Source organism: Mytilus edulis, chromosome 3, assembly GCF_963676685.1.
Source record: "Mytilus edulis chromosome 3, xbMytEdul2.2, whole genome shotgun sequence".
Lineage (NCBI taxonomy): Eukaryota > Metazoa > Mollusca > Bivalvia > Mytilida > Mytilidae > Mytilus > Mytilus edulis.
Genome location: NC_092346.1, coordinates 78497550 through 78520311, shown reverse-complemented (window position 1 = coordinate 78520311; position 22762 = coordinate 78497550). Strand labels below are relative to the sequence as shown.

General features: G+C 30.8%; 2 protein-coding genes across 4 annotated transcripts in view; one reads left to right on the top strand and one right to left on the bottom strand.

Moving 5' to 3' along the window:
- Positions 1–22762, bottom strand: part of LOC139517536 (arylacetamide deacetylase-like) — a 572982-nt gene that overhangs the window by 329333 nt on the left and 220887 nt on the right. The gene's annotated exons all lie outside the window — the stretch shown is intronic.
- LOC139517520 (glycerol kinase 5-like) overlaps positions 1–22762 on the top strand; it is a 32505-nt gene that overhangs the window by 7114 nt on the left and 2629 nt on the right. For all 3 annotated transcript variants that reach the window (XM_071308687.1, XM_071308688.1, XM_071308686.1), the window contains 15 exons: positions 1253–1561; positions 2327–2420; positions 5280–5355; positions 7196–7289; positions 11439–11528; positions 12783–12824; positions 13315–13452; positions 15264–15337; positions 17279–17339; positions 18164–18290; positions 18712–18816; positions 20379–20429; positions 21098–21141; positions 21630–21793; positions 22086–22222. In XM_071308687.1, the coding sequence (XP_071164788.1) occupies positions 1253–1561; positions 2327–2420; positions 5280–5355; positions 7196–7289; positions 11439–11528; positions 12783–12824; positions 13315–13452; positions 15264–15337; positions 17279–17339; positions 18164–18290; positions 18712–18816; positions 20379–20429; positions 21098–21141; positions 21630–21793; positions 22086–22222 (1606 nt within the window). The remainder of the gene's footprint in view (positions 1–1252; positions 1562–2326; positions 2421–5279; positions 5356–7195; positions 7290–11438; positions 11529–12782; positions 12825–13314; positions 13453–15263; positions 15338–17278; positions 17340–18163; positions 18291–18711; positions 18817–20378; positions 20430–21097; positions 21142–21629; positions 21794–22085; positions 22223–22762) is intronic.

Genomic DNA, 22762 nt, shown 5'->3' with positions numbered 1-22762 from the left:
TCACAGGATTACAAACACACAATAGAAGTATTTTGGATTCATGTAGTAACTGTTGATAATACATGTATTGAAATAATTATTATACAAGACTTATTTAAACCTGAAATGATGAACTCTTAGTCTATTAAGATTGTCATTTAATAGATAATTGAACTTACATCTCTTTGTTTTGAAGATTTATCCAGAAACCTGATTTTTATCCTTGAATATTATTATTTTCACTTTCCCTTAAAAATTGTTTGCCTCTACTTTCTTTACAAGGAAGGATTAAGATAGAATATGAAAAAGGTTTCCTATAAATAAATAAAAATAGTATTTGTGGTAAAAATGGATTATTATTTCTAACAATATTTTATATTGTTATACATGTTCAATTCCAATTTTATTTGCATGGATACATTTTTCTAGGCCTAAGCCTCAATGTGATAAAAAGCATCTCAATTTCAGAGGTTTTCAGATGGTCTTCACAGAAAATCCATTGAATGGTATTTTGAAAAATATGTCCATCAAACCTAAAAAGATGTTATCAATGAATTATGTTATTATTTCTGTATTCATCAATATAATCAATGATGGATTGATGGATTGACGTATTCATTATAAAATGCATATATATCAGAACTATCTTTGTACAAACACAAGACTGGTGCACTTTTCTTTTAGACATATAGACTGATTTTATTTTCACATCTGACAGATTTTATTTGGTAGATTTTGATTTAAAGGGCAAAATTAAAAGGCATGTCACCCTACCTAGAAGACTTATTTTGACTGAGATATGACAAATGTTTTCTCTTACACCTAAACAGGGCTTGCTTAGCAGACAGGCAGCAAATGACAATTTTCAGGTCTTTGGTTTCACCCGGCAGGTGATTGAATCCACAACCTCCAGCACTTTATGCAAGCATGCTTCCACAAGACCAATTATATATACTTCCTTTTATATACATGCAGCCATAACAACAACAATCAAAATTTTATTTTGACAGATATTTTTTTTTTCTGTGAAATTTCTCAAACCAAGTGTACCACCTTTTTTATGAACTTTTGTTTATGCAATTTATCATAAAGATTTAATAAATTAGCCATTTAAAAACCTCCAGCTTCAAAATATCCAGTTTATGAGCATATTTTTCAGTTGCAAAACAGAAGAGGAAATTTCAATGGTAGATGTTGTAATTGAAACAAGTTTCAATAAACAAATAGAAATTTATCCACGGTGTATCACTGTTATCTTTTGGGTTTTTTTCAGAAAATTTTACCAATGGAGTCAGCAAAAGATATCTCTACAGGGAAAGGTCATGAAGATAGTCAAAAATCAAGTGAAAGTTTTGGAATAAAAAATGATGAAAAGGTTCATGATGATGATGAAAACTATGTAAATGTGTCGAAAGACTCTTTCCTACAGGATAGAACTTCTCCTGGTGCAAAATCAGATAATGTAAAACAGGAAAAAACAATTGAAAATCCTTATATTATCTCCCTTGATATAGGAACGACCAGCTTAAGGAGCCACATATATGATAAAAATGGATGTATAAGAGGCTCTAGTAGTAAAAGAGTAAGTTACTAGAGATAAACAGGCTAGTTGTCAGGATGATTATGTGGGGTCATGAAGCTCTGACTTGATAGTCAAACTTCAATCTGATTCTCAACTTAACAGTCTTTTTATAGTATCTTACATCTGAACACCCCAAACCCTAGCTTGCTTTTAATATATTTAGTGCAAACTGATTTGATTATAGCTGTTTTTTCATCATATGTACTTCTGAGCATCATGGAGTAAGTATTTTGTGATGACTCATTGTGGTGTTTTACATTATTACATTAAATGTTCAGAAGTATTATCTTGTCTTTTTTGTTGTTTGAATTACTACATTTTTGTAAAGCAAGCAAGACTTTGGTGCACTGTGTTTGGTGGTCAGCAGTGGCTGATTCAACAATGTGTTAGTTTGTGATTACCGGAAGGTCAGTTTAATTGGAACCCACTAGCGGTAGCTAAATGACATTTGGAATGTGGTTGTATTTTTTGGGAGTCCCTCCATGAAACTTTTGCATAGTTTAAAGGTTAAAGTTTTTGATAAGGGAAGTGTAAGATGAACCAACTAATGTTCAGTCAATGATAATTGGTATGGATTTTAATATTAATTTGCAAATCTTATTACTATGGAAATCGTATTGTCCCACCCCTCTTTATGGTGATCTATCAAATCATTTTTCATTTACATTAAACATTTTGCATAATTTTCAGTTTAAAGATTGCTGTTTTAAATTCCACATTCTTATTTACTATCCAAATTAAATCATGGCAAATGTAACTTTTCAGATTGAATTACTACATCCAAAACCTGGTTGGTCAGAAATGGTCCCTGATGTTTTATATAAACAAGTTGTTTCATGTATAACAGAGTCAATGAAAGGTAATTAATTGAATAGATTAGTTTTGTGTCCAGTAGGTCACATTGTTTTACAGAACACGTTCAGATTATTGTTCAGGAAAGTGTATGTTGACTACCGGTATTATAACCTTGTATATAATGTCGTACAATATATGCACATATTTTATGTTCAGAAAAATGAAAATAAATTAAGTTACCCACGCTGTTGCTGATTATGTATGCTTCAAAGCTTTTTTTATTGTAACTTCATAGAAAAAATGAACAAAGACACTTCATATAAATAATGATCAAAGATATTAAATATTTATCCCGATGATTGATTTAGATTAGCATTAATGTTATATGTATTTAATTGTGACTTTAATAGTTCAGTTTAATAATCAATGAAAATTTGAAAAATTTGGTAAGGAACAAGTGTAGTCTTCAAAAAGTTTTCAATAGATAATTCAGATATCATAGATACCTGGATTAAATTTTGTATTTTCGCCAGACACACTTTTCTTCTACAAAAGACTCATCAGTGACACCTGAATCCAAAAAAGTACAAAGTTGAAGAGCATTGAGGACCAAAATTCTTAAAAGTTTTGCCAAATACAGCTAAGGTAATCTATTCCTGAGGTAGAAAATCCTTATTATTTCAAAAATTCTAAAGTTTTCTTAGTATAGATAAATCAGGTTATTTCTGGAACCAATAAATTTATTAAAAAAAATTGATGAATGTTGGTAGAAATGAAAGACTTAAGTATAAACAAGTAAGTGAAAATGAACACCGTTGACCATATTTTGCAATTTCACAAATTATTGTAAAACAACATATGATTATTTTCAAGAATCTTCATTTCTGATGGTTTCAAAATTTTCACTTGTCATTTTTTCTTCAAAAACTAAAATCCACAAAGGACAAGGATCAATTTAGACCAAATATGGCTTTAAATTTCAACTTTACAATTTCAGAATTTCTATAATTTGGTTCTTAAATATACCTATTTCAAAAACTTTACTTTGTTTTTAAAATAAATTTCTCAATAATAGTTCATTCTTGGCTTCAGAATCACCGCAATTTATAGAGATTGTCAAAATACAATGATTTCGTGCATTTTTCCTACCTAACAGCTTGAGAAATTCCTTGGCCTCAAATTAGCATCCAAAATGTGCTGTCATCAAAAGTTAACAATGAAGAAATTGAATCCATCGATACAAACACTTTCTGGACATTGGGTGTCACCCAAAGTAAATTCTGCAAAAAACTGTTAAGAATTATTGAAAATTTGACCAAAACTCACATTACAACACAAATAGTGCATACTTATAAAGGAGTCAATACTTCAACATTTTAAATATGATCTACCAAAATGAAGTTATTTGGTGTAAACAGTAATATTGCAACTATGTCTATGTGAAATTTGTAAATTTTTGGCCTTGTTTAAAAAAACACAAAAACTCACAAACATATAACTTTTGCTCAAACAATGAAAATTGATATTCACAAATAAAATAAATTTCACAGTACAATGTATATCCTTTAGAAATTTTTATGGTGTGTTATATGCAAGTTGTATAGAATTTGACTGAAACATTTCAGCAATTTCTACTGTGCATATATTTTCAAATTTCCTATGTGTCTCCTAATCATGATATGGTAAATAGGAAAAAGGATTGATAAAATAACTAATTGTTATATCAAATAAATATAATTACAAACGAAAGTGAACCAACGCTTGGTGAATCTGTAGTACGGTAGAGTCCACAAAGTGGACACCTCAGGTATGCAGGGTCGTTATGATAAAAAACATAAAATGTAGAGAGTCTTATAATAACAACACTTTAGGGACTGCTGCAGAAATTTATTGATCGACATGTTTCGGTGCCTAGGGCACCGTCATCAGGATAAAAACAATACATAAAATCATGCTAAAGTACAAAATCGGGTTGTAAAAATTTAAACGTCACAATGTTACAATGGTAAGTAACGTTATTAATAGCAACTGAAAGTGAAAGTGAAAGTTCATTGTAAGTACCTCTGGCCAAAAGAAGCTAGTCGAAATGGTACAGAATTGCTGGTAAACTGTCGTCTATTTTGGGGAAGAAAGTTAAATGAACATTCAGACCACACAACCTAAACTGTCTATACACAGCCTGACAACTTATTGTATTATTCTTTCCACGATGCAAGAGGACAAACACATTTTGGCAGAATAATTTCAACAAACATTTTCACAACAAAAACATTTTATTTTAATTTCTTTTTATAGTTTACTTACATACTTACAATGAACTTTCACTTTCAGTTGCTATTAATGACGTTACTTACCATTGTAACATTGTGACATTTAAATTTTTACAACCCGATTTTGTACTTCAGCATGATTTTATGTATTGTTTTTATCCTGATGACGGTGCCCTAGGCACCGAAACATGTTGTTCAATAAATTTCTGCAGCAGTCCCTAAAGTGTTGTCGTTATAAGACTCTCTACGAATAAATATAAGTATATGAGCATTAATAGATTAAGGTAAAAAAGTAACTTTCTCTTCTGAATAAAGACATATTTTAAAAACTTTCCAAAACATTTAAAAAATATTATGACTTTTTTTTAGCAGTTGTCAGTTAACTGTATTATTTAAATGACTGAACATCAAGATACATTTGGCCTGGTGTAACAGTATTTAACATCATTTGGCCTGGTGTAACAGATTTTAACATCATTTATTGTTTCATGTTCACAAGTTATGTGTCACTAGAAAAAAGTCTACTATAAACAAATTTGTTCCTTTCTTACTGAAATCATTTTAACCGTTTAACTAACTAATTAACCAGGAAAATATCCACTTTGTAAGTTTTTATTCTTTTTATTAATTCCCCATAATTTTATTTGTTTCAGCTGCCAGTATTAAAGTTAACCAAGTTACATGTATGGGAATCACAACACAACGAAATACATTTATTACGTGGGACAGGTAGAAGTCTTTACTTTCTAACGTTATACCCCACAACATGGTCATAGAGATATTGATATAAGGCTTTGATTAATATGAGGTGAAGCTAATACATCAATGAGACAGCCACACAACAATAAAACAATGACTTCTGAGACAGCCACACAACAATAAAACAATGACTTCTGAGACAGCCACACAACAATAAAACAATGACTTCTGAGACAGCAACACAACAATAAAACAATGACTTCTGAGACAGCAACACAACAATAAAACAATGACTTCTGAGACAGCCACACAACAATAAAACAATGACTTCTGAGACATCAACACAACAATAAAACAATGACTTCTGAGACATCAACACAACAATAAAACAATGACTTCTGAGACAGCCACACAACAATAAAACAATGACTTCTGAGACAGCAACACAACAATAAAACAATGACTTCTGAGACAGCCACACAACAATAAAACAATGACTTCTGAGACAGCCACACAACAATAAAACAATGACTTCTGAGACATCAACACAACAATAAAACAATGACTTCTGAGACAGCCACACAACAATAAAACAATGACTTCTGAGACAGCCACACAACAATAAAACAATGACTTCTGAGACATCAACACAACAATAAAACAATGACTTCTGAGACAGCAACACAACAATAAAACAATGACTTCTAAAACATCAACACAACAATAAAACAATGACTTCTGAGACAGCCACACAACAATAAAACAATGACTTCTGAGACATCAACACAACAATAAAACAATGACTTCTGAGACAGCCACACAACAATAAAACAATGACTTCTGAGACAGCCACACAACAATAAAACAATGACTTCTGAGACAGCCACACAACAATAAAACAATGACTTCTGAGACAGCCACACAACAATAAAACAATGACTTCTGAGACAGCCACACAACAATAAAACAATGACTTCTGAGACAGCAACACAACAATAAAACAATGACTTCTGAGACAGCCACACAACAATAAAACAATGACTTCTGAGACAGCAACACAACAATAAAACAATGACTTCTGAGACAGCCACACAACAATAAAACAATGACTTCTGAGACATCAACACAACAATAAAACAATGACTTCTGAGACATCAACAAGCCACACACTAAAGTGTCTAAAACAACAGACAAGTGTCTATTCAATGTGACAAAGTCTAAATTTTCATATCCATAACATCTTATTAGTATAATAAATGCACCCACAAACACCTGTATCTCACAAATATTTAGAATTCCAAGCAAGTAGAGTATGTAACATGTACATAGAAGATTTTTTTTATCATATTAATGAAATGAAAGCTGAAAAGTTTTAAAAATGTAGACCTGAATGGTGAAACTTCCATTTTATAGAATTTCCTACAAATTACCTTATTCAATTTTGAATAAAGAATAAAACCCAAATATCTTTGTCCAATATTAACAACTGTCAAAATTCGCAGTTTTCAGACGGCTCAGCTTCTTTCTAAGGCAAAAAACTCACCAAGGCCTGTTAATGTCTTTGATTTTATCTTAAGATTTAGACATCATTCAAACTAACCTATAATTAGAATTTTTTATTATGACAATAGTAATATAACAGATCTTGTGCTTTATATTATGGAAACAGTAAAGATTAAAATTATTGTACATCAACATTTGTTAATTATTAACTTAATACCAAGCATGATAACATACATTTTGAAATGACTTGAGTTCTTTTGCTGTAAATAATTTATAACTTTTTTTAATAGAACTTTTTATAGTAAAGGTGTTATCTTTTTATAGTACTGATGTTATCTTTTTATAGTAAAGGTGTTATCTTTTGAAGGGAAACCGGAGAATATTTCCACAATTTTTTAACATGGCAAGATCTACGGGCAAGGGATACAGTAAAAAATTGGAATAGATCATATAAGATGAAGGTAACTATATCATTTAAATTGAAAGATGATAATTTTAAAGAAAACATGCATATGGCATATAAGGGTAATGTCAGAAAAACATCATCTTTTTAACATGAGGATTAGAAATAGTTTGCTTAGCCCTTTAACAGCTGTTTATAAAGAAGTTGATATTTTTTTTCTAAAATCGACCTGATTTTACTGCAGTTGAAATGAATTTAATTCTTGACATGAAAATGGGAACACATAAATTATATTAAATTTTCATCCCTTATTACACCACAAATAATGATGAAAAAAGGCGTGACATGAAATGGATTTAGTTCTCAACATGAAAATGGGAACACGAAAATGGGAACACATAAATTATATTAAATTTTCATCCCTTATTACACCACAAATAATGATGAAAAAAGGTGTGACATGAAATGGATTTAGTTCTCAACATGAAAATGGGAACATGAAAATGGGAACACATAAATTATATTCAATTTTCATCCCTTATTACACCACAAATAATGATGAAAAAAGGCGTGACATGAAATGGATTTAGTTCTCAACATGAAAATGGGAACACATAAATTATATTAAATTTTCATCCCTTATTACACCACAAATAATGATGAAAAAAGGCGTGACATGAAATGGATTTAGTTCTCAACATGAAAATGGGAACACGAAAATGGGAACACATAAATTATATTAAATTTTCATCCCTTATTACACCACAAATAATGATGAAAAAAGGCTTGACATGAAATGGATTTAGTTCTCAACATGAAAATGGGAACACGAAAATGGGAACATATAAATTATATTAAATTTTCATCCCTTATTACACCACAAATAATGATGAAAAAAGGCGTGACATGAAATGGATTTAGTTCTCAACATGAAAATGGGAACACATAAATTATATTAAATTTTCATCCCTTATTACACCACAAATAATGATGAAAAAAGGTGTGACATGAAATGGATTTAGTTCTCAACATGAAAATGGGAACATGAAAATGGGAACACATAAATTATATTAAATTTTCATCCCTTATTACACCACAAATAATGATGAAAAAAGGCGTGACATGAAATGGATTTAGTTCTCAACATGAAAATGAGAACACGAAAATGGGAACACATAAATTATATTAAATTTTCATCCCTTATTACACCACAAATAATGATGAAAAAAGGCGTGACATGAAATGGATTTAGTTCTCAACATGAAAATGGGAACACGAAAAATGGGAACACATAAATTATATTAAATTTTCATCCCTTATTACACCACAAATAATGATGAAAAATGGTGTGACATGAAATGGATTTAGTTCTCAACATGAAAATGGGAACATGAAAATGGGAACACATAAATTATATTAAATTTTCATCCCTTATTACACCACAAATAATGATGAAAAAAGGTGTGACATGAAATGGATTTAGTTCTCAACATGAAAATGGGAACACGAAAATGGGAACACATAAATTATATTAAATTTTCATCCCTTATTACACCACAAATAATGATGAAAAAAGGCGTGACATGAAATGGATTTAGTTCTCAACATGAAAATGGGAACACGAAAAATGGGAACACATAAATTATATTAAATTTTCATCCCTTATTACACCACAAATAATGATGAAAAAATGCACTTAACAGAACTATGTTACTCTATTTGGTAGGTAAAGACAACAGGAAGTGTTCAAGCTGCTGTATTGAATAATCATGTTGCCTATAATATAATGCTGAAATATCATACATGGATACATATCAATCTTATTATAGAGCAAATTGCAGATTAAAATCCCAAAACAAAGATATAGATAATTTCCAATATTTGGATAAGACTCCCTTCAAAAAGGTTCATGTTAATTTCTGTAAATATATTTTAGGTACTAAAAAAACATCTGCTAATTTAGGTGTTAAAGCTGAACTTGGTAGACAACCAATAGAAAAATATATAAAAACACAAGCACTTCTTTATTGGGCTAGATTAAATACTGAAAACATAAACCCATTGCTAAAAGAAAGTTAAACATTAAGTAAACACCTTGATTCACAAGGAGTTTATACTTGGTCCACTTTTATAAAAGATTCAACACAAGAAATGAATATTGATATACAAAAAGTAATGTCCTGTCAAAATATGGAACAAGTTAACAAACTAAAGACTTGGATTAAGAATATTACAAGTAAATTTTATTCAAAACTACTGGAAAATAAAATGAATAGTTTGAACGAAAATAACAAACTTTTTCTTTACAAAAATATTAAAGTCAAACAAGACCAAGAATTTTATCTAAAATATCACAATTTTGAAACTAGACGTTTATTTACAAAAATTAGAATTAGTGACCATAATTTGCTCATTGAGAAGGGCAGATATCTAAAAATACCTCGAGACAATAGAACATGTCCAACGTGTAAAACCTTAGAAGATGAAAATCACTTTCTTCTCCACTGTCAAATTAATAATGTTTTACGTATAAAACTTTTTAATGACATGGCAATAGATAATCCTATGTTTCCAAATCTATCCGATACTGAAAAACTAGTAGTCCTACTAAATCCTTCTAATATAAACCAAGTGAAAAAAACAGGTTCCTTTATAAAACAGTCTTTAGAGCTGAGGACAGGGGACTCTTAGTTACTTTTACTTGTATATATATAGATATGTGTGTGTTTAACTCAGTTATTTTATTGTTGTTGTTACTTTTGTTTATGTCACAAGTATAATGTTACTTATATGACAAATAAAGATTATTATTATATAATTTTAGATGGCATATTAAGACAAATTTCAAGTATACAATCTTTCAAAATGAACAAAACTTCTTATTTCAACTATATAAAAAGAAGGTGTGGTATCATTGCCAATGAGACAACTCCCCAAAAGAGATCAAAATGACACAGAAATTAACAACTATAGGTCACAGTACGGCCTTCAACAATGAGCAAAGCCCAGTCTGCATAGTCCGCTATAAAAGGTCCTGAAGTGACAATGTAAAACAATTCAAACGAAAAAACTAACTGCCTTGTTTATGTTCACAAAAAAAAATGTAAAAACAAATATGTAACACATAAACAAATGACAACCACTGATCCACAGGCTCCTGACTTGGGACAGGCACATACATAGAGAATGTTGCGGGGTTAAACATGTTAGTGGGATTCCCACCCTCCCCTAACTTGGGACAGTGGTGTAACAGTACAACATAAGAACGAACTATAAAAATCAGTTTTAAAAGGCTTAACTTATCGGATGGATAAAAATACAAATACTACAAGTGGACGTTGCCAGGTACTTGTACATCCCAACAATAAAAAGACACTAAGTACAGATCTGAGAGTACTCGCAGTTTCTGACAACTAGTTCAAAGCCACTAACGAGTAATAAATAAAATCAGGCATCTGAGACTAAATTAGCAATCAGTACACATCCAACATCCAATGGATTTAGTGTATTGACGTCAACAAGAAATGCCAAGATATAGGTATCGACAGATTGTAGATCTATGAATGTGTATATGTATATTTATAACAATAATATTTAGTTTGTTTTTAATTTAATTAACTGATAACAAAATCAATATTAATACCAATAAAAACAATATTCAGTGATCTATTTACAGTATTGAATTGGTAACCTTTTAGTATAAGTTTATCAACAGGATCTATAAGTTTACCTGGATTGTTTCTAATTTCCAGGCGCGGTAAACAACATTTCCGTAAAAACGAGGATGTGCTATCCCATTTGAAATAAGGTACAACCAAACTTTAAAACCAAATCTTTATATCCATGGAAGAATGTAGCAAAGATTTTAAGTAATTTGTGGTAAAAGAATCCCTGGCTTAAAAATTTACCAGTAATACATAGATTACGTTCATTAAAATCAAAAACGTCCCCACAAACACGGGCATAGCGAACGAGTGGTGAAATATAAACACCGTAAGATGGTGGTTCTAATCTTTTTGAACTTTTGACCAATTGCTAACATATTTGACGAATCTATGAGTATCATATTAAGTAAGCGTAGTTTTGATTAAAATGTGCATTTTTTGTGATGTAGGATATTTACCTTTTAATGATATATATATTCACATGATTCATTTTAATCTTTCTACATATAAGAGACACCTGATTAATCTTAGTCTGGTTTCAGTTTCTAAATAGTGGGTCATCAATACTTCACACATTTACAAGACAGAAAAGATTCCTAGCTGCCAGTGTTTTAAAATTTATGTCTCCTCAGGTATGTTTTAATTAATATTCACTTAAAAAAGATACATAGATATAAGAAGATGTGGTATGAGTGACAATGAGACAACTTTCCATCCAAGTCACAATTTGTAAAAGTAAACCATTAAAGGTCGAAGTATGGTCTTCGACACAGAGCCTTGGCTCACACCAAATAGCAGCTATAAAGAGCCCCCAAAAATGACAAGTGTAAAACCATTCAAACTGAAAAACCAAGAGTCTAATCTATATAAAAAACAAGAAACGAGAAACATTTATGAACCACATCAACAAACAGCAACCACTGAACATCAGGTATCTGACTTAGGACAGGTGTACATGTAGACTTAGTGTTAACGTTTGATCATGTTATGAAGAATGAAGTCAATATTGTCAGTTTTAGACATGTATAGTTGTATTGGTACCAAATGACAAAACTGAAACTAAAATATGCAATAGAAAAAATGATACTAACTTTACCAACACATGCTTCCTTTTTCCAGATATTAATGGTCTTCCTCCATCAGCATCGTATGATTGGAAGATTTTATAACTTGTATATGATATGCTCAAATATTTTATGGTTCAACTGACTTGATTAAGTGAAATCTCATTTTTGCCATGGCGTTGTCAGTTTATTTTGGACTAATGAGTTTGAATAACCCTTTGTTTTTTTTTTGCCTTTCTTTTACTTTCATAGATTTACAGAGTTATCCTTTTGTCTATTACTTTTAAATAGGTTATCACTTCCAATAATCTGACAATTTTAATTATTAACTGGCCTCTCACAAATATGGGCAAAGTCAATTAAATTTTGAGAGGTGACTTAATGAAACCGGCTTAGTATTTTTTTCTGATTTTTGAATGCAGCAATATGTCCAGTCTTCCAAGTTTTGTGCTGTCTTTTATTTTCAAGTTCACATTAGTGGTCATCCTGCATCGATAAACAGACTTTAAATATATATACAAAGAGCAGATCTAGAATGCTAATATTTCTGTATTATGGGTATTGAATTCTGTATGTGTAGTGATAGCTGAAGTTCATTTTAGTTGCATGCTGTATTGTATAGGTTAAAGAAACAGTTTCACTTTTCACTGGTAGAAGAATAACTGTGAAAACTGAGTTTGTGAATACTTGCTATCTCTATTGCCTTACAATAAAGGAACTGCATTATTCAGCTTTTAAGTACATTATGTAAGTTTTTTGTCTTATAACATTTTATATTGTGTTTACTGGGTATATTGTGCTAATTCATGTGCTTTATTTTAGGTAACCATGCGGTTGTTATGGTGTTTAGAACATGTTGAAAAGGTAAGACATATCTACTGAATAAAGAGAAAATTTTGCTTAATTTAATGGATCTTAAAAAATGTCAGGCAATTGAAAATCCTCAGAAATAAAAATGCTTAGAAATTTCAGTTATTTAGAAAATTGTCTTTTAAACACTTTATAGCATATGTTTCTGGATTGATTTTAATGAAATATCTATCTACCATGCCTATTGTTATATTAACATATATTTCAAAACTGGAAATCATACTTTCATAGGTTTGTACGTTGTCCGTGTTACCGACATTTTTTTTTTATATCTCCTTTTTAAGCTTTAAAGATAAAGAAATTAAATGTATTAACTCTGTGCTTTTTAATTGTGTGGTTTTAGTGTTCTCTTTTACATCTTATGTGATTGTCACTTATTTGTATACCATAGATGGGGACATTGAAATTCAGTAATATTCATTTTTTTTAAATGGACAAACTTGTCCTTGAAGATGACCTTCTTATAACTTTTAGAATGTTTTAGTTAAAGGCTAGAGTGGTTGATAATCAAGTGATGTTTGGATGTATAGAAACATGGTTGTTATGGAAACTTACTGGGGGCAAAGTTCATGCTACAGACTATTCTTGTGCTAGTGGAACAGGTCTTTTTGATCCTTTCCAGGTAAGTGATATGTTCATTTGAACAATTTAAAAAAAAAAGATAAGTACTTGTTTGATATGAAACTTTTCTGTGCATTATTAGCTCACCTGGCCCAAAGGGCCAAGTGAGCTTTTCTCATCACTTGGCGTCCATCGTCTGTCGTCCGTCGTCGTCTTTAACTTGAGATGGTGTAGATCTTTAACGATCTACAAACACGTCACCATCACCAAAACACAACTTTGTCATGAATCCATCTGTGTCCTTTGTTTAATATGCACATAGACCAAGGTGAGCGACACAGGCTCTTTAAAGCCTCTAGTTAAATTTAGCCTTACCCAAATAATTGTTATGTTACATTCTGTTTCAAATTCTAAGTAGACATACATGTGATAATAACTTTTAATGTTATTTTAAGTAAGAAATATATGGTGTGAATCTGTCAAATGAATCAAAATACATCAAAACTTTGTTGAAGTCTGTTATAGGTGCAAAAAGATGTGACATATATGTAGGACTCACATCTATGGTGGGTTCCAAATCCATTGCAGATTCCTTATCTATGGCAAATGTTACGTCATGCCATCCTGAATCTATGGCAAATATTTTGCAAACCTAATCTATGACAAGTTTTGTAATTTCCTAATCTATGGCGGATTTTTGTTGTTTCCTAATCTATGGCAAATGTTGTGCAAATTGAAAACAATGCAGTACATATACGACCAATGACTTGCCTTAAACAAGTTAACTTCTCGTTTCTCGTTTCATATAGATTAGACTGTTGGTTTCCCTGTTTGAATGGTTTTACACTAGTAATTTTTTGGACCCTTTTTAGCTTGATGTTCGCCAAGGCTCCGTGTTGAAGGATGTACCTTGACCTACAATGGTTTACTTTTATAAATTTTGACTTGGATTGAGAGTTGTCTCATTGGCACTCATACCAAGTCTTACCTTTCTTATATCTATGTACGACAACGGGATCATGTCTATAAACATTTGCGAAATAAACATTCCATAATGGTCAACCAAAACATTTCGAAAATGATGAATTCATTGAACTTAACACAGACTTCAAGATTAAAATGATGCGCCTGGTAAAAATAAACATTATCTAATCTATGCATGGTACCTGTTTAGCCCATTTATTAAACAAACTAGTAAGTCCCTTATCAGACAAGACAAATAAAAATGAACAGTTTGAGTTTTCACATAATGTTATTTCATTGTTAATACTTTTTTTTACTTGATGACAATTTAAATCAAATTAGTATTTGGTAATTTGATCTTTCACTTTATAAACTTTGCTAGCCGTAAAATATTTATTATAAATCCTTTTCTAAAATATCCGGTACTAAAAACAAGGATGTCCTTATTCAGCACATTTTGTTCCTCTTTCAGATAAAAGGCCACATCTTTCTTTAAATCATATGCAAATTATTGTCTAGGGAAATACCTTCATTTGGAAGAAATCTATGGGTTCCGCCATCGTAATCTCCTGCGAAGATGTAATATGGCGTTATTCAATTGTGACATTATGAAAAAGATCTGCCATAGATTTGGAGAAAACAAAAATCTGCCATAGACTTGATTTGTTTGACGTTTGTAACGTCACATTTGCCATAGATTAGGAATCTGCCATAGATTAGGAATCTGCCATAGATTTGGAATCTGCCATCTGAAATGTACCTGTGGAATAAAGTATTTGTTTGTATCGAACCATGGGTTGAAATGCTGTATGAACCTCTGCATGAGAAGGTATTAGTTATGAACATGCCAATTTAACTGGATTAGGATTGATTTTATGAGATATATTCAGTATGATTGTTATTTTACAGGTAGAATGGAGTACAATAGTGTGTAATCTACTGAACATTCCAATGTCTATATTTCCAACAGTAAAAGATACAAGGCAGGTTTATTACTTTAAGAGTATGTTGTTATTTATCAGACCATGCAATTCTAGCAATGCAGTGGAATACTGAACTCTTATATAGTTATAAAATAAATATTGCTTACACATTGCCAAATGTGTCATTGGTATCAATTAGTTGATTCCAAAATATTTCACTTCTTAACCCTTTCCTCCATAATGACGCCTTTTGACACCACCCCCTTTACTCCATAATGATGCCTTTTGAAGCCTGTGTAGTACCTCAGTTGAAACGCTATGTCTCCAAAATGTCTGTATCAGACTTAAAAAAAATTGTATCCAATATGAAAAGGAGATTCATGAGAATATCTGACTTTAATTTCATTGATGAAATATTAGTTTTCACAATGCATTACAGCTTTTACATTAATGCTAGCAAGACAAATCTTTGTTTGGCTTGCTTGCTTTGTTTGTATCAATGTTTGCTCAAGCATGCTAATTAAGATAGGCGGGGCTTCAGCTTGTATACATCATACTTAAGTTTTATTGGACGTTATGTCTAAGGTTAAGGACACTAAATTTTAAAACATCACATGATACATATTCTCACATGTTTCCTTACCTGTAAATATACAATACAGACAGGATTCTACTTCATCGAAATTATCTTCCTATTACGCCAGTTCATTTTCACAATCGTAGAAACGGAAGACAATTTTTTTTCAGAGATCCAACTTAAAGACTGTCGTCAAGCACTTTTAGTAAAATAGCTATTCGAACACACCTACTCTGATTTTGTGATCCACTGGATAGGTATTTCACTTGACCCCTATATTTCATCTTTTAGTACTGTGATTTTTTTATGTTATAAAGTCAACCTGTAGCTTTGTTATATAAAATGATAGAGTCTGAAGCGAGATGATGTATCAAATACTCTTGTTTTGTACATTTTCAAGACAAAATATTCATCTCAAACACACCCTAACATAAAAAAAGGTGCACTCGATTTTCTCTTTTCGATACAATTGTTTCCCATTTTTTGGAATATTTTCTTGAGTTGCATAATCGAAGGACAGACATGGAAATAACTGACTGAACTAATAGATTGATATGTTATAAAAACAATATTAGGTCAATTAATGTTGAAGGCCAGTTTCTCAGCCTTATACAAGAAAAAAGTTTAAATTTTTCTTTCATTGACAAATTATTGTATTTTTACAGGTGAGAAAACATGTGAGAATATTTGTCATGTGATGTTTTAAAATTAAGTGTCCTTAACCTTAGACATAACGTCCAATACAATCTAAGTATGATACTTCCATGGTATGATGTATACAAGCTGAAGCCCCGCCTATCTTAATTACCATGCTTGAGCAAACACTGATACAAACAAAGCAAGCAAGCCAATCAAAGATTTGTCTTGCTAGCATTAATGTAAAAGCTGTAACACTTTAAACCTGATGATTTTTTTTACTGAAAAAAATCCTATGCGAATCAAGTATTTAAAAAAAAAATATCCATGGAGTAAATAGTTCATAGAAATTGAGTCCACAGACTCTTAGCTGCTCAAATATTGGAATGAATCGTACAAACAAAATTTTTCTGCAAAAATTAAATTTTTTTTACTTTACAAAGCAGCTGGTTCAAGGGTAGAAGAAAAAGGAAATAAGATATGTCCAAATCAAAAAGACAGTTAACATTTTCAACATTGTCTTTTTCTGTTTATCAAATTCAAATTATTTATAACTCATCATTATTTTCTGATCACACTTTTGTAAATGTCTTTTTTTTCAGCTTCAAAAATGTATCTGTTGTTTGATCAAGTTTTACTTTGTCATCAGTAATATTCAATATGCTTTAATTAAATTTATTACAAACAACAAATACCTTTTATTTTATTTTTCACAACTCTGTGTTTATTATTGAAACTCTTAAGATGTAAACAACTTAAATAAAAAATATTAACAATTTCCATTTTAGTGGCTTTTTCGGTGACACAGATCCATGTATATTTGGAGAATCCATTCCAATTACATCAATGGTAAGTTTGATAAAAAAGAATATATCTGTCTATATTAGCTTCTTGATTGGTATATATCTGTCAACAAGCCAAGTTTTTATGTATGTCTGAGATAACAGAAAGAAAGTGTTATAGCTCTCAGTTGATGTGATTACCCAGAGCTTGTAAATCCTATCATCATTTCATTGATTTTTGCTTTAAAACAATATAGCTACTGGAACATTGGTTTTCGGATTTAAAATTTGTTGAATTCATCTATATTTTAAATGTTTTGTCTTGAAGAACAAGTTGGTTGACCATTTCCAAAAATACCTTTGCCACAAATGGGTATGGTTATGTTCCTTTTGTCACAGTCATTATCTCACTCCCATCTTATCATGGATAATGATAAAGTGGTTTTAGCAAATACTGATTTCAAAGTCTTTCATTTGACCACCTTGAGATGAAACATATGAATCTGTGCACTTTAGATGAGCATGTATAGAAAGTATTTCAAAATAATGTTTGTTTGTTTTTTATAATACATTGTACTAGTACTATAAAGGGGTCTGGGTAACTGAGTAGTCTTGGTAGTCAAACTACGTGCACTATATCATTAGCTAGTCAACAATGATGTTTTTAGTTTGAGTCCTGCGTATTGCAGTTGGGTTGGACTATAATCTGAATTAAGTAGGATTGTCAGTTTATTTACCAAATATTGGTGATTCTCTTCTTGCACCTATGCTTACTTCACCAATAAAACCTAGCCACCACAAATAAGCTAACAGTGCCGAAAGTCTTGTCCAACATAATACTATAGACAATATTATTTAAAGGTATAATTCTATTGACAATATTATTTGCAGGTATCAGACCAAACAGGAGCCATGTTTGGTGAATGTTGTTTTAATGTTGGTGACATCAAATGCACTATGGGAACTGGAACATTTGTAGATCTGAATACAGGAAGTACTCCACATGCTTCTATAGCAGGTATGTTATAATTGTATATACAAATGTATTACCACACGCTTCAATAGCAAGTTTGTTGAAATTTAAAATACTTTGAGTAAGGACTTTGTTAAAGGTGTAAGACTAGTTTCCATCATGAAGGAGGCTAACACGATGTTATTTAAAATTACAGTTATAAAACATGAGTATTAATACAATGTTTAGGCCATAATTTACAGTAATTATAAAAAAGAAGATGTGGTTTGATTGCCAATGAGACAACTGTCGACAATGTTTGTTCAAGAATGAATGTGTGGCAAAGCCATATTTAGAAGATCATTTAGTTCATCTACTTATTAATTGCTGTTATTTTGAATTTTTCAATATGTTGTCACAATTTTCTTATATTTCGTAACAGTCTACTATAAAGATGTTTATAGATGGTTAATTTAAAATATTTAAGGTTTATATCCAATTATTGGTTGGAAGATAAAGAATGAATTAGTATATGTAGCTGAAGGTTTAATAGGGGATACTGGTACAGTCATGGAATGGTGTAAATCTCTAAGTAAGTTCACATTGAGTAATCACAGATATTGGTAGTCATGGAATGGTGTAAATCTGTAAGTAATTTCACACTTAGTAATAACAGATATTGGTAGTCATAGAACAGTGTAAATCTCTTAGTAAGTTCACACTTAGTAATCATAGATATTGGTAGTCATTGAATGGTGTAAATCTCTAAGTGAGTTCACACTTAGTAACCAAAGATAGTGGTACAGTCATGGAATGGTGTAAATCTCTAAGTAATTTCACACTTAGTAATAACAGATAATGGTAGTCATAGAACAGTGTAAATCTCTAAGTACCGGTAAGTTCACACTTAGTAATCAGAGATATTGGTAGTCATGGAATGGTGTAAATCTCTAAGTAAGTTCACACTGAGTAATCACAGATATTGGTAGTCATGGAATGGTGTAAATCTCTAAGTAATTTCACACTTAGTAATAACAGATAATGGTAGTCATAGAACAGTGTAAATCTCTAAGTACCGGTAAGTTCACACTTAGTAATCAGAGATATTGGTAGTCATGGAATGGTGTAAATCTCTAAGTAAGTTCACACTGAGTAATCACAGATATTGGTAGTCATGGAATGGAGTAAATCTCTTAAGTAAGTTCACACTTAGTAATCAAAGATACTGTTACAGTCATGGAATGGTGTAAATCTCTAAGTAAGTTCACACTTAGTAATCAGTATCACAGAAAATTGGTAACAAATAGGTCTCAAATAATTATTGTTACTATCATTTTTGGAAAAAAAATTAACTTGATTCGTCAAAATTAATAAATTTTTATATTGTCTGAAAGAAAGTGTACATTTTACCGCCATGCACCAAAAATTTCAGTTAATGTCATTTGGCCTGCAAAATTGTTTGGTCACGAAGGAACCCCCATTACCACCCTCTTAAATTAAACCCACTTCATGCTCCCTATAATAAGGGTAATTTTATTAATTCAATCAAGTGAAGCAGGAACATGTTAATACATTCACATCTTTAGATTAAGTCATTTGGGTCAAACATGGATATTGATAGGCTAAGCATAGTTGAATAGGTTACATGTGTCTGTCTGTCTCTGTCAATGTTTTAAACCTGGAATCTCATTTTTTGTTTAATAGTGACTTTAGAGTATATACATTCTTTATATGTTTTCTAATTTGGTGAGCCTATGAATAATTATTAATGATGAGACTACTGTAAATTCAGAAATTATTGTGTGCATTTATTATTGACATTTTGTCATTTTAGACTAAAATGCGATTTTAATATTTGTGGTTTTGAGAAAAATCCTGTTTAAAATATGAGTTTAATTCATTGCGATTATAACCCTATCGTATTTTTCGCAAAAATAAAATTGTCCCAATAATATCTGAATTTACAGTATTGAAATTTGGAATTCTTGTAAGCCCCTACCAAGTCTCTGATTAGATGAAATTTAAAAGTTTGCAGTAAATTATAACCACAATCCTATACATTAAACAATACGATAGCACACCAAGTAGATGTTTATAAGTATATTGTTTAAAAACATGTCAATATGTTAATGTATTAATCATATTTGTTTTTAGATTTATATGAAGATGTATCAGAGACAGACACAATGGCAGAATCAGTATCAAGTAATAATTTAATTATTTACACAAACTTTGTTATTTTAAAATCACCTTATTTTCGTACAAAACAAGTAAAAAGTCTAGCTGTTGTCTCTTATGTCAGAGTCAAACTTAAGGTTTTTCTAGACTGTTTGAAACTATGTTTCAGTTTTACCTCTAGAGTGATCATGAATTATAATCTGACTTTCAAGCTATGGAAAATGATCAAAAATTATAAAAAGGTTTCTTAATCTTGCTTCTAGCTGCCAATTTTTCCCGCACAGAATGAAATAGGAAATTTTAACAAAAGACTGTAATTCATTTTTTGATAAAATTTAAAATGGAAATGGGAAATAATTTAAAGAGACAACAACCCGACAGAACAGAACAGAAAACAGTCATAGGCCACCAATGTAAGTCCTGCACCCAAATACATGCTTCAGCTGTCAAATTTTAGCTGAACAAATTTCTCCAGCAGTTCAAAGGAGAAGAAGAAAAGTAAAACAGGTAATGGTCAATGAATTTCAACTGTGGAAACAGCTTTATAAGACCAATAGGACAAATAGGGCAAACAAAATACAACTTGAGATGGACACTTTTATAGTAATCAACATGAAACAGAAATATCATATTATTAAAGATATGTAGCCTAAATTAAATGCCTCTAAAGATAACTTTTTATTTTTCTTATACAGGTAGTGATGGTGTTTACTTTGTTTCTGCATTCAGTGGTCTTCAAGTGAGTTTTTCATTATCGGAAAAAAACTGAAACAATCAAATACCTAATTTTATCACTGAAATGAATTAAGTCAAATGTTAACATGTGATTACTGTAAGAAAGAATGATTATTCATTGCTTCCTTTCCAATAGAATAGGATTGTTTTACTATAATAAGGAGTTACAGTGGTTATATATCACCGGAATATAAATAATTTTCAATTTTATGCTTTAAGGGTTTAAAGTAGTTTTGTACTCCTTTATTTTACAGCTATGGAAACAGTGACCATGCATGTTGGGGTCATTCATGAAAAAATTGTGCTTATTTGAAAGAATAATATTTAGATTCAGATTGGATATTTAGTGAGATAAGGCATTTGCCTTTGTTTACATGTGATTTTTCAACTACTTAAAATTATAGTTAAATTAGTTGAATATTGAGTGAAGAAATGACATATCCCAGAAAAAAATAATCTGTAGGAATAACTATTAACAATGTTTAATTGTAGGCTCCAATAAATGATGATAAAGCATCATCATTGCTGATAGGAATGAAACCCTCCACAACAAAAGCTCATATAGTGCGATCAGTTCTAGAATCATTAGCTTTTAGGTTTAAAATTTTGTATGAAACAATACTCACAGAAACCAGGATACCATTATCTTATATTAGGTTAGTGTAAAAAGTAACAATTCTTCAGTAAGGAATCAATGTCCCAACATTTGTTTAGCAATGGTTCCATTTGTATATTATATCAAATATTTTGCAGTCCTGTATCGAAATAATAAAACAGATGCAGTGACTAGCTATATATAGGAATATAAGAACTTTAATCTACTTCTTTTTTTTAACTATACAAGTTCAGCTGCAAGGTAAAATCCCAATTTATTTATGTTAATAGATATGATGCCAAACATTTGCAGAATACTTCAATATACTCATGCACATTTATTTGTTTATTCAGAGCTGATGGAGGTGTCTGTAATAATGACTTTCTGATGCAGCTAATGTCTGATTTAACCCACCAACATATAGACCGTGCCAAACAAAGAGGTGACATGACAAGTCTGGGAACAGCTTTCCTAGCAGGCTTAGCCACAGGTAAGATTAATTACACTCAAGACATAATCCAATATAAAAACAGGTGAAATAGCCATTCACAGAACTTTATTTTGGACAGGGTTGTTTTGGGAAGATGCATAACACAGTATTATGCAATATCATCTTGGTACAGTACTTCTAGAAGGGACAACCAAAGGTCAAATAAAACACCTTGAAATATCTGAAATGTCAGTTGTTAGTACAGTATTCCTAGAAGTATTAGCTAATGGTTTATTCCAAATTACAAACACAAGTTGTGGCAAATCTGGATACCTGAAGTATTTCTTGCAGAATTGTTGAAGGGTCAAATAGCAAATAGTGAGACATAATAACGAGGGCATTGCAAAACTAGTAGAAAATAAGATGTAGTAAGATTGCTTATGAAACAATTATTTGCCAGAGGTCAAATGAAGTGAATATAAGCAATCATAGGTCACTGCACAACCTTCAACAATGAGAAAAATCCATTCTGTGTACCAGTAGTCGGCTATAAAAGGCCCTAACATAAAAATGAGATATTTCAAACAAGAAAACTTACTA